General features: G+C 34.3%; 1 protein-coding gene across 9 annotated transcripts in view; it reads right to left on the reverse strand.

The window, feature by feature from the left end:
* Positions 1-14,306, reverse strand: part of VPS13B (vacuolar protein sorting 13 homolog B) — an 859,202-nt gene that overhangs the window by 368,772 nt on the left and 476,124 nt on the right. For 6 of the 9 annotated variants that reach the window (XM_050801187.1, XM_050801183.1, XM_050801184.1 and 3 more), the window contains 2 exons: positions 5,855-6,026; positions 4,867-4,981 (listed from right to left, as the gene is read on the reverse strand). In XM_050801187.1, coding sequence (XP_050657144.1) covers positions 4,867-4,981; positions 5,855-6,026 — 287 coding nt within the window. Of the gene's footprint in view, positions 1-53; positions 121-4,866; positions 4,982-5,854; positions 6,027-14,306 lie in introns of all 9 variants that reach the window. The other 3 variants (XR_007728201.1, XM_050801188.1, XM_050801189.1) reach the window with 2 other exon arrangements.

The raw sequence follows: 14,306 nt of genomic DNA on the forward strand, positions 1-14,306 counted from the left end.
ATAAACAGTTTAAAGTATATTTTCAAAAATCATAATAACTAAATGGGTCTCACCACAGATTTTTCTTTGCATTGTAGAAATACTCCTTCAAAATGTCCTGACTGCCAACCTTCCCCTGGCCTGGAAAACATAAGTTCACCTTATCTGTTCTCTTCAATTTTTCTGAGTTAAGAAATTGAACATATATAACTATTTCAAATACATCTAAAATTCACAACACTGCATTGAACTAAAACATAAATCTGACAATGCAATCAATAGAACAATTTACATTAGCACCACACTCTGATAGTTCTGCATAAGAACATTTGTCTTCATGGTAAATTATATATTTATTTGGCTGATTATTTACTTCCATCTCCTCCACAAGAGTAACATCTATGTTTATTTTTCTTTTTTAAAGATGGGGCCTTGCTCTGTTGCCCAGGCTGGAGTGCAATGGCACAATCATAGCTCACTGTAACCTTGAACTCCTGGGCTCAAGCAATCCACCCACCTTAGCCTCCCCAGCAGCTGGAACTACAGGCATACACCACCATGCCCAGCTACTTTTTGTGTGTATATGGTGATGGGGTCTCGCCATCTTGTCCCAGCTGGTCTCAAACTCCTGGGCTCAAGCAATCCCCCTGCCTTGGCCTCCCAAAGTGCTGGGATCACAGGTGTGAGCCACCATGCCAGGCTATTTTTCTTAAACACTACATCCCCAGTACTCATTTAGCATAGCACTTGGTGCATACCACACACACAACAAACATATATTTTTAATAAATTAATAAATTATCTGAATATTTATAATTTATAAAAATTTAGCAGTAATGTCAGGGATAAAGTACAACGTAATACATAATATTCATGACATTAAAAATTATTTCAGCTAAAATATTGTACTATCACTTGCAAAGATCATTTTTATACAGACACATACCATTTCAAAGGAACTAAAGAGTTGAACATTCTATGATCAAAAGCCAATTAATAATTCACTGTTTAATATGACAAAAATAATTATCATATGATTGGTAAGTTAATACTATTAGAAGAAGTCCTAACACATATCCAGCAAAATATTTTTATCCCATAATTGTGACAGATTTGATAATTATTGACAGACAATAATGATATATGCAATAATGGATAAAAATTCAAACACTTTTAATGTAGAACTAGGAGCTTGGTAAATTAAAAATAATTTTTTAGAGTACGTAATACATCAATATATGTACAGAAACATAAAGGTGCTTCTGGTGGCACACAATAAAAAATTGTTAAATAAATAAATGAAAGAAATGGATTTTAAGGCTGTTTCTAAGCCAAAAACTACAAAATTGAAAATATGATGCTATTTAAAATATTTCTGAAAAACACTTGTTTTTCAAAACAATTTTTATGGCATGTGAATTTTAGCTCAATTACAAAAAGAAGCATCACTGTACTACTATAAAGCCAAAAAAAAAAGGCATTTGTATTTTTGTTTCAGAAAAATTTATCATAAAACCTGTACAGAGCTTTGTGAAAACATCTGAAAACTTTTTTACTAATGTTACTATTACAAGCCATGCATATTTGCATGTAATTATACTTTTGATAGAAATTTATTATGCCAGAAACAATGGTTCTAGGAACATCCACCATATACATAATAATCATCTGTGAGATGAGAGTCATCAAAGTGCTTAGGAAATGAGCTATTGCTCCATCTCAGTGCATGATTATACTGGTATAGAGAATGAATGGGAATTATACAGCAAAAATCAAAGCCATCAACTATGTTGCAGGCATCTAAGCAAATATAAAATACAGAAAATAAATTATGTAAGATTATTAGTAAAAGTAGCTTATTTCATTTAATATGGCAATGTATATATTTATGAACAGATTTGTCATCTTATAAAACAAAATTTTATTATACTCCATACATGAACAAATATGAAATAAAATTAACCAATATATCTGTTAAGAACCCTCTTTGAGAATAAGTACAGGCATACCTCGGTTTTATGGGCTTTGCTTTATTGCATGGTGCAGATATTACATTTTACCCAAATTGAAGGTCTACGGCAGCCTTACATTGAGTAAGTCCATCAGCACCATTTTTTCCAACAATATATGCTGACTTCCAGTCTCTGCGTCACATATTGGTAATTCTTACAATATTTCAAACTTTTTCATTATTATTATACAGATATATGGTGACCTGTGATCAGTGATTTTTGACGTTATCATCATAATCATTTCAGGACATCATGAACAGTGCCCAAATAAGACGCAAACTTAATTGATCAGTGCTGCGTGTTTTCTGATTGCTCCACCGACCCTACTATTTCCCATCTTTCTCCCTCACCTCAGGTCTGCCTATTCCTTGAAACATAACAATATTGAAATGAAGCCAATCAATAACCCTACAATGGCCTCTTAAGTGTTCCAGTGAAAGAAGAGTTGCAAATCTCTCACTTTAAATAAAAATCTAAAAATGATTAAGCTTAGTGAGGAAGGCATATCAAAAGCCGAGATAAGCAGAAAACAAAGCTTCTTGTGCCAAGTTGTGAATGCAAAGGAAGATTCTTGAAGAAAATTAAAAGTGCTACTCCAGAGAACTCGCAAATCATAAGAAAGTGAAACAATCTTATTGCTGATAGGCAGAAAGTCTGAGTGGTCTGGGTAGAGGATCAAACCAGCCACACCATTCTGTTAAATCCAGAGCAAGACCCTAACTCTCTTCAATTCTAGAAATTAAGAGAGGTAAGAAAGCTGCAGAAGTTAAGTTTGAAGCTAGCAGAAGTTAGTTCATGAGGCTTAAGGAAAAAAGCCATCTCTATAATATTAATGTGCAACATGAAGCAACAAATGCTGATGCATAAGTGGCAGCAAGTTATACAAAAGATGTAGCTCAGTTCACTGATGAAGGTGGCTACACTAACAGATTTTCAATGTAGACAAAATAGTCTTCTCTTGGAAGAAGATGCCATCTAAGACTGATAGAGAGAGGAGAAGTCAATGCCTGGGTTTAAAGCTTCAAAGGACAGGCTGACTCTCTTGTTAGAGGTGAATGCAGCCGGTGAAGTTGAAGATAACGATCATTTACCATTCTGAAAATCCTAGGGCCCTTAAGAATTATGTTAAATCTACTCTTCTCCTGTGCTCTACACACGGGAATAACTAAGCTTGGATGATAGCACATCTGTTTACAGCATGGTCTCCTGAATATTTTAAGCCCTTTGTTGAGAATGGCTGCTTGTTTAGAAAACAAAATCCTTTGAAAATATTACTGTTCATTGACAATACACCTGGTTACCAAAAAGTTCTAATGGAGATACACAAGGAGATGAATGTTGTCTTCATGCCTGCTAACATCCATTCTTCAGCTCATGGATCAAGTAGTAATTCTGACTTACAAGTCTTATTACTTAAGAAATACATTCTGTAAGGCCTAGTCCATTTTGCATTGCTATAAAGGAGTTCCTGAGGCTGGGTAATTTATAAAGGAAAGAGGTTTATTTGGCTCGTGGTTTTGCAGGCTGTACAAGCATGGCACTATCATCTACTTGGCTTCTGGTGAGGCCTCAGGAAGCTTTTACTCATGGAAGAAGGCAAAGCAGGACAGGTGTGTCACATGGTAAGAGAGTGAGCAAGAGAAAGCGGGGAGGTACTATGCTCTTTTTAAACAACCAGCTCTTGCATGAACTAAGAAATCGAGAGCTTCACTTGTTACCGTGGGGAGGCACCAAGTCATACACGAGAGATCCTCCCCTATGACCCAAATATCTCCCACCAGACCCAAGCTCTGACACTGGGGATCACATTTCTACATGAGATTTGGAAGGGACATATATCCAAACTGTATCAGATAGTGTTGCTTCTGAAGGTTCTAGGCAAACTAAATTGAAACACCTTCTGTAATAGATTCGCCACTGTCGACAACATTAAGAACATTGGTGATTCATGGGAGGAGGTAAAAATATCAACATTAACAGACGTTTGTAAGAAGTTGATTCCAGCCCTCATTGGTGACTTTGAGGGTTTCAAGACCTCACTGGAGGAAGTAATGGTAGATGTGGTGAAAACAATGTGAGAACTAGAAATAGGAGTGGAGTCTAAAGATGGGGCTGAATTGCTACCATCTCATGATGAAACTTGAATGGATGAGGAGTTGCTTCTTATGAATAAGCAAAGAAAGTGGTTTCTGGAGATGGAAACTACTCCTGGGGAAGATGCTGGGAACATTGTTGAAATGACAACAAACGATTCAGAATATTCCATAATCTCATTTTTTACAGCAGCAGCAAAGTTTGAGAGGACTGACTCTAATTTTGAAAGAAATTCTGTTGTGGGTAAAATGCCACTAAACAGCATTGCATGCTACAGAGAAATCCTTCATAAAGAAAGATTCAATCCATGTGGCAAACTACATTATTGACTTATTTTAAGAAATTGCCACAGCTACCCTAACCTTCAGCAACCACCACCCGATCATTCAGCAGCCATCAACATCAAGACAAGACCCTCCATTAGCAACAAGATGATGACTCATTGAGTGCTCAGATGATCATTAGCACATTTTAGCAATAAAGTATTTTTAAATTAAGGTATGTACATTTTAAAATACATAATGCTATTATACACTTCACAGACTACAGTGTAGTGTACACACACCTTTATATACACTGAGAAACCAAACAATTTGTGTCACTTGCTTTATTGAAATATTCACTTTATTGGAGTAGTCTGGAACCAAACTCCTAAAATGTCCAAGGTATGCCTGTATAATATTTATTTTAATAGCTAGCCAAATTAAAATAGAAAAACTCTTATAGCAACTTTGTTCAAAGAAAAATACAGATGTTCTTATATTCATTATTCATTATTTACCTGCTTCTATAGTGATCAATATTGAAACTCTCTATTTTACATTTCACTTTGGTATACACATCCTGGACATCTATGGAAGCACTGAGATCTTCTAGTTCACAGACCATACAAACCTCTGCAATAAGAAACAAACAGTAATATCAATACAGTCTTCACAATTAATATTAAAACTTTCCATTTTACATTTCACGTTGACATATGCATGCTGGATATGTACAGAGGCACTGAGATCACAAAAGCTTCTAGAATAATAAGCAAATCAGCACAGGTCTTTCGATTAAGATAAGACATTTATTTCAAGAAAGGGGAAAGCCCAGTTAATGTCGGGAGTGTTATATTTAATACCAGTCAAGGATTTTCCCAATAATTTTAGTGACAATAGTATAATGTATCAATATGACCACTGAGGAAAATTCCTTATGGTCTTTTAGATGAATTTTAATACAAACAGGACAAAATTTATGTATTACAAAGTTAAGGAAAATATATACACATAAACCTTTAATGTTAATAAGATTCAACATTTCAGCACTGCAACTAGAAACTCCTTGAATTAGGTTTAATAATACTTATTTAATTATAAATGACAATAAATTATGTTTAATATGTCTTCCAAAATAGCGTTTAATATTTGCACTTTTCAGTAAAGAAGAAAAGCAATCCAGGTTGGGCACAGTGGCTCACGCCTGTAATCCCAGCATTTTGGGAGGTCGAGGTGGGCGGATCACCTGAGTTCAGGAGTTCAAGACCAGACTGACAAACATGGAGAAACCTCTGTCTCTACTGAAAATACAAAATTAGCTTGGCATGGTGGCACATGCCTGTAATCTCAGCTACTCGGGAGGTTGAGGCAGGAGAATCGCTTGAACCCGGGAGGCAGAGGTTGCAGTGAGCCAAAGTCATGCCACTGAACTTCAGCCTGGGCAACAAGAGCAAAACTCCGTCTCCAAAAAAAAAAAGGAAAAGAAGAAGAAAAGCAATCCTGTACCTGTGCCTTTATTTTCAGGATCTGGAGCAAAGAGCTTTACAGTAACTTTGGGAAGCACCCACTGCATCCATAAACTAACACGTCCACTGGTTCCGCCAATATTACTTGTAGTTTGTTCCAAGGTGACAGAATCTGAGAATGGTGAGTCCTCACCTGCTTGTATAGAATCTCCCTGGGATGAGGAGAAAAAAAAAAAAAAACGTATTTTGTAACATAAACAAAAATAAAAAATTCAAATTATAAATTAAAATCAGCAATTATTATTTGTAACTTTTTCACATCTTATATGCAAATGATAATCACATAAACGTTAATACTAATACATAATGCTTATATGTAAACATATATTCTCAAATGGTTTTTGTTAGAAAGCACATGCATGTTTCTAGCTTCCTCTAAAAGTAGGTAAGATCTAGAAAAGGTTAAGATTAAACCATTGAGTATGTTCCTACAGAGTAGAGTCTGCAAGCTACAGTTAAGGGGCTAATCTGTCTGTATTGGGGAATAAAGTTTTACTAGATCACAGCCACCTCCATTCATGTATTGACTGCATATGATTTCTTTTCAGCAGAGTTGAGTAGTTGCTATAGAGAAGCTATGATCTACAAAGTCAAAGGTATTTACTAACTGGCCCTTTACAGAAAAATATTTGTCTACCCCTTCTATAGAGTATTTATAATGGAACCTAGAATAACTATAGAAAAGTGATTATCAGTTTAAGAAACAGCAAAATATTAATCATGCCTTGCATGTTAATTAAGGAGACATTAAAAATTAGTAGATTTGACAATATAATTTTTAAAATGTTTTATATGGTTAAATGTTTCTTAGCGGAATACAGCATAAGCTTATCTGATTCAACAAATACATACTGAACTCTGAATATGTATAAGGTCCTAAATTCAGTGCTAACGAACTTGCTGTCAAAGGCTTGCTGGTTTGTTTTTGGTCTTTTAAGCAGCTTTTAGTAGGCCAGAATAAAATAAACCCTTTTATTTAAAGTTGAACTGGAGTTGAATAGCTTCAGTCTCAAATGCGGAAGAGATGCTGCAATCATTGACATGTTGAGTTCTTTCAGGATTAGCTATAAATATGGGGTTCCTAAAATCCCAAACTTTGCTGTCCATTTAAAACTTGCAAACAAAACTTGCAAATTTAAACCCATATACTCTGAAAACTGATCAAACACAATATAACATTCTTATTTGTTTAAAAGATGTATATGTATTTACATATCAGTTATAGATACTTAGTTAAGCTTAGTCTGTCAGGCAGTATGGTGTACTGGGTTAAGGAATTCAGATGCCAGTCATGTGATTTTAGGCAAGTAGTTTAACTTTTCAGATTCTGTTTACTTCTCTGTAAAATGGTTATTATAATGATATTTATCTCTTACAGTTAAGATTAAATAGCAATATGAACGTGAATGAAGTATATACACATAGAAATATTTCATAAATTATAGGTATAATTATCATTATCAAGTTGAACTGATGTAAGAAATTGTTCACTCACATTCTTACAGAATTTGGTCCCTCTATTGCCTTTCTCATTTTCTCATCTTTCTAACTTCAGACACGTTTTCTTTTGCTGTATATCCTCAACCTCCAATAGTTTATTGTTGCTTTGAATGTCTCAAACAAAAATGTTAATTTCCTATGCTAACGAGTCATGACCAGTAGTCAACTGTCAAAACAAAACACCCCTTAAAATTTAAACAAAGACAATATAATATGATCAGTATTCCATTTTCTATAGACAGGTTGTCAGAGCAGAAGCTACTAATCTCCAAACACTTAAAAGCAGGAATGATCATTAAAATCCTATACAAAACAAACCAAAGCCCCGGCTCTCATTATCACAGACATGCCATCTAGACCAAGGTATATTCAGCTACTACATGAGGCTTTTACTTTAACTTCATTGTTTTATAACATCTTTCAGTCAGAAGAAAATTCAATTTCCCTGCAACTTCAGAAGGAGGCCAAATGGGGAAGATTTTCAGAGCATGACAGGCTGTGTTTATTGCAAGAACACTTAGGCACCAAGCATAGCAAAGTAACAGTGTTCTGGGATTTACTACTAGAGAAAATTATAGAGTTAAACCTGAAGACAGTATAGTTACTCTTTGTCCCAAATACATCAAACAAAGCAAATAGCTCACTGTTTGTGGGGTTTTCATATAAATGCTTTTACAAAATAAGTAGTTCTAAATCTGCTACAACAGAAATTCCTACAACTTGAGAAGCTATAAAAAAATCACGTTTTTGGTTAGCTGTCTAATGTAACACAACATCTAATAAAAAGCACAAACTAATTCCAGATAAGGTTGCTTATTAAATAAAAGGCAAGATAATATACCCTTTCTTGATGGATAGGTTTCTAGAGTAGAAGTATGCTTAAATTAAATCCTCCCTCCAACAGACAGAAGAACATCATATTCCAAGAATGGAGAACTGAGAGAAAATAGCCTCTCAAATCAACAAGACTTCAATTTTTAACACTACTTGGTATAATTGCTAAGAAAACTGGCTGCAAAATTAGTAAGCACTCCTCAGTAAAAGCTTTGCTCTACTTCCTCACGCAGTTTCAATTTTCATTTTGGATTTACAACATTTTGTTTGGTATTGTTAAACATGTTTGTGCATTAATTTTCTGCTCTGTTTCCAAATCTGTTGTGAAAATCAGGCCGGAAATGGAGACGCTGAACTATTTTCCCATACGTCCTTAGGCCAAGTTCTAAAATAAACAGTTCAATTCTTTGACCATTTTGTTGCAAATTGACCAAATACTAAGTTTATTTTCCTAGGTGAATTTATCTTTGTTCATTTGGAAGAGCAAACACTTTATAGCCCTTCATCCTTGGCCTGCTTCAGAGCTTAAGGATGACCATAGTTTTGGCCCCATTGCTACTTTCTCTTATCAAAATAACTCCTGCGTTCTTGTTCAATCACAAAACTTCCCAAAGAGCTAAACACTTCGACCACTGGTTGTACTTAAGTCAACAGTAACAAGTGGCCTGCTTTGGTCTCAACTACCTGTGCTCCCACTATTTCAATGCAAGAGTGGGAAAAAATTAAGTGTTTTAAGCTCAGTACTTAATCTTCAAACTCATATTTCCCACTTTACCATGACTCAGACTGAAACACAGGAAGCTGGAGCTATATGTGCACAAAAGTACAGTGCTGCCTATCAACATGTCAGCATGAAAAGAAGTACGTAATCATAAAGTATAAATCATCTAAGGATCATATAAACAAATACTTCCATTTAATACAAACAATTGTTAGAATGTGTTTTCTTAAACTAGATTCATTTACAGTAAGTTCTCTATATTCAATAGTTTTGACCCAACTAAGCAAAAAAAACAATGTTTTAATAGTAAAATGTTGAAAAATTTTAATGATTGTTTCCGAGTGCAAATTGTAATTTAAAAAAATCAAACCTGCAATTTCAAAGTGTTCCGCAGATACATAATTAACATAAATAACGCAAGAAATGTAAGGTAATCTCAGATTATTAGCTTATAATTACATAATAAAACTATCTGAGTTTTAAAAAATCGAGTAGCCAATAATTTAAAGAAATTTTTGATATGAATATTTTGAAATAGGAAAGGCTTTATACACAAAATATTTTGTTGAATGGTATGTGATGGCTAAACAATAACCTTCATTTTCCTAACTTGTTTTGATATCTTAATTTTTTCCACAGCTGTTCAAATAAGATGATAGTCTAAATGTTATGATTTCTACATTTTGAATAAAAGTTTCTCTCTAAATGTTAAGGATAAAACCATTCAAAGAAAAATATGAAATGACCTAAGTGTTTTCAGGAGTTTTAAAACAATTACAAGAAATTTTAAAAATAGCAATTGAGTAAATTCAAACTTAATATCCTATCTAAACGGTTGTTTGAATAATAATTTGAGGTAGATTACTGCATAGGTTAATTGCACTTGAATAACTGAAAAACTGATAAGAGTTTTGCTACTACAGCAAACTCTGTCAACAACTCTGAAGTTGATGCCAAACAACCTTAGTCCAGTATTCACTTTTCAATTATCAATGTATGTTAAACAGTTACTGGACATTAAAAAAGGAACCACTTCATGCTTAATTTTTTTAACTAGGCTTATAATAACGCAATTTTAATTTTTGAATCAATAAATAATGCTTGTCACATTGTCACACTTTGCCATGACCCTAAGGTGCCCAACACTGAGTAGTTAATATATCAATTTTTATTTAGGTAGAGTTGTAAATAAATATTCTATTATTCACTCAGCATTTTAGATTATTCTGCAGCTTTGAAATTATTTCCTATACTACTGCTGTGATTAAGGAAGACATTACCAAAAACATTTTATATATACAGAAAAAGTTAAAATGAAAAAAACACTAAATAATTTGCCTAAAATCACAACTCAGAGGAATTTAATTTTGTCAACACAATATAATCCTTTAAAATCACATTTACTGAAACTACTGAAAACCCAGAGATCCAAAATATGATTTTATGTAGTTATAACAGTTTCCCAAAGACATATAGGTTATGAAAGTATCCTGTAAGGGAAGATGTGTGTGTGTACTTGTGTACGTATGTATGTGTTTGCTTTGTTTACTTGTCATGAGGAGGAATCATCAAAATGTTAGTGCTTTTAATGGCACTTTTTATTGTTGTGCTGTTCTGTGAACAAAATAGCATAAAAATTTTAATGAGTATAATTATTTCCTATACTACTTCCTTAATCACAGCAGTAGTACAGGAAATAATTTCAAAGCTGTAGAATAATCTAAATATATAATGTTCCACTTTCTAGACCACTTACCTGAATAAAAATTTGACAACTTCATCTAACTGAAGTATAGTTCAGTATGTTCTTCATAAAATATAAAGTTTTATTTATCTTTAGAACCGATGCAACAGTGAGTGTGGCAGAAACAGGTGGCTGTATTCCCAAATTTTGCTCTCCCTTCCATAATACAAAGTTGTCTCTGAGTAACGGTAATCCAACTACGGGCTAAATTTCCCAGCCCACCTTGGAATTATGTTTATATACACATCCATACCCCATCACTAATATGATAAATTCCTCAAAGGATAAAGGATTATGTCTTAATAACTTAGATTTAAAGAGAAGACTGAATATTAATAAGCTAAGAATAAAATTTAAGAAATTCAAAAAACAACAGAATAAACTCAGTAAAAAAGCTATATCTGTCTCAGCCTAAGCAGGGGAACAAAGTTAGCCCGGGTAATTTTTAAAAACAACTCTAAAGTGCATGTAGGTTTAAGGGCTTGATTTCATACTGCCTAAATATTTCAAAAAACTTCTAGCTGTAAGATTAACAGTATAGGGGGTCCCAGGTGAGTGGTAGTGAAGTCCCTTAGAGAAGCAAACACATAAAATGTCTTTGTGGGGGACAGGCCCTCAACCACCATGTAAGGGCTTCATAGAAGAAGTTCCATTGATGAAAAACACCCAACACTAAATTACACAGTGCCTAAGAAAACAATCTAGCAGGGGCAAGATTTAAGAAAACAACAAGTGGTCAGATTCAACTCTAAAGAAGTTCAGATACCAGATCTGATAAAAAATAAAAGAAAATAATTATGTTTAAAATGATTAAGGACAAAAAACAAACTGAAAACACAAACTCATATTGTATATATAGTTTTACATATTTACATAAACATATGTGTAGTGACTTAATGAACATATGCATCTCTATGCTATGTACCACAATAAATGTGATTTAATCATAATGTGAGCTAGTATTCCAAAATTATTCAACATCTACACTCTGAAGAAGAGTATGTGTAGAACCTACTTTGAACCATGCTTAAAATAAATTGGCGTTATCCTTTAATAAAAAGATAATGAGTGATGAATGGTGATGGAAAGTTTATATCTCATATCCAGTATGGCACTGAAACAATATAATCACTATTTGACATCTTTACTTCTGAGTCAGTGAAAGTCTCCCAGTCTGAATCATTTTACTTGTAATCTATAGTGTTTGACTTAACAAATATTTCAGATAGAAAAAAAAAACAGTATAAAAAGTACAACTAAGATGGAAAAAGTAAAAGCAATACAGGGCCAGTTTGTCAATATGTCTTTGGCTATTTGTGTAGAGTTTAATTACAGCCAAAAGAATGTTAGAGGTTTCCCTTGACAATAAAGAATATTATAAAAAGAGATAATTATGGTCAACTTTAAAATATTGCCTCATATTTTCAAAATAAATTGGAAAATTTATTTAAAAACTACTAAGGTCCTCACCAGAGAAATTAGGAAACAAAATGAAATAAAAGGCAACCAAATTGGAAAGGAAAAAGTAAAATTATGTCTTTTAGCACATGACATGATTTTATATGTATAAAACTGAAGATTCTAAGAAAAATTTTAGAACTAATCAATGAATTCCGCAAAGCTGTGGGATACAACACCAACATACACAAATCAGTTGTGTTTCTATGCATTAAAAACAAACAATAAAGAAAGAAAATGAACAGAATAATTCCATTTACAATAGCATCTAAAATTATAAAATGCTTAAAAATAAACATAACAGAGGAAGTAAAAGACATAATGAAGACTATGAAATATTTTTAAAAGAAATTAAGATAACACAAGTAAATGGAAAGACATTCAGTGTTCATACATTGGAATCTTAATATTAAGATGGTGACTTATTGTTTAATGGATACAGAGTTTCAGTTGGGGAAGATGAAAAAATACTGGAGACTGTTGTGAAGGTTGTACAACAATATGAATGTATTTAACACCACAGAATTGTATACTTAAAATGGTAAAAATAGTACATTTTATGTTGCGTATATTTTACAACAACAAAAACCGTAAGCCAAAAAAGTTAATAGTAATATAAAATCACGATCATACAGTAACAAAAAAACATTATATGTGTTTAGCATCTATATGTTCATTAGTTTTACTTGACATAAATTGGGCCACTGGAGTGGGATAGAAATATTTATCTTATCGTTAAGTATTATTTTATCAAAACATAGTATAAAATTTAATTTTGAGGAACAAGGCTGTATTAGTGTTGGAGATGGAAAAAGGATCAAGATACTTCTCTATGTTCTCTTTAAAATTATTAAATTAGGGTCCTTTGTCCATATGGTCCTTACCATTTCATTCTCTCTCTTTTTCTTTTTCTTTTCCTTTCTTTTCTTTTTATTCTTTATTTTTTGAGACAGAGTCTTGCTCTGTCACCCAGGATGCAGTGCAGTAGCACGATCTCAGCTCACTGCAACCTCCGCCTCCCAGGTTCAAGCAATTCTCCTGTCGTGGCCTCCCAAGTTGGGATTACCGGCATGCGCCACCCAGCTAAGTTTTGTATTTGGAGTAGAGACGGGAGTGTCACCATGTTGGCCAGGCTGATCTCAAACTCCTGATCTCAGCTGATCTGCCTGCCTCAGCCTCCCAAAGCGCTCAGATGACATGTGTAAGCCACGACACCCAACCTATTCTCTGTCTCTTCAAATAATTTTCTAGGCCAGGCGCGGTGGCTCAAGCCTGTAATCCCAGCACTTTGGAAGGCCGAGACGGGCGGATCACGAGGTCAGGAGATCGAGACCATCCTGGCGAACATGGTGAAACCCCGTCTCTACTAAAAAATACAAAAAAAACTAGCCGGGCGAGGTGGCGGGCGCCTGTAGTCCCAGCTACTCGGAAGGCTGAGGCAGGAGAATGGTGGGAACCCGGGAGGCGGAGCTTGCAGTGAGCTGAGATCCGGCCACAGCACTCCAGCCTGGGTGACAGAGCAAGACTCCGTCTCAAAAAAAAAAAAAAAAAAAAAAAAAAATTTTCTAAATGACATCTAAATTAAGACTTTCAAATTTAGATCAGATATGTGTTATAGCCAAGTACGTTTTCAATTACGATTACTTTTTTCAACATGGAAATATATTGTGATTAGAATTTTCTTTTCTTTTTATTTTATTTTATTTTTTTTTTTGAGACGGAGTCTGGCTCTGTCACCCAGGCTGGAGTGCAGTGGCCGGATCTCAGCTCACTGCAAGCTCCGCCTCCCGGGTTTACGCCATTCTCCTGCCTCAGCCTCCCGAGTAGCTGGGATTACAGGCGCCCGCCACCTCGCCCGGCTAGTTTTTTGTATTTTTTTTAGTAGAGACGGGGTTTCACTCTGTTAGCCAGGATGGTGTCGATCTCCTGACCTCGTGATCCGCCCATCTCGGCCTCCCAAAGTGCTGGGATTACAGGCTTGAGCCACCGTGCCCAGCCTAGTGATTAGAATTTTCACATGAAAACAGTTTTCTAGAGAGTATGACAAGAGGAAACACTTGCTCACTCATTTATGAAGATAGTACAATCTTCTAATCTAATAGCAAAAGATGACAAGGCTATAAGAAAAAATATAGAATTCAACAGAATTATATACTTAAAATGGTAAAAATGGTC

Source organism: Macaca thibetana, chromosome 8 (assembly GCF_024542745.1).
Source record: "Macaca thibetana thibetana isolate TM-01 chromosome 8, ASM2454274v1, whole genome shotgun sequence".
Taxonomy (NCBI): domain Eukaryota; kingdom Metazoa; phylum Chordata; class Mammalia; order Primates; family Cercopithecidae; genus Macaca; species Macaca thibetana.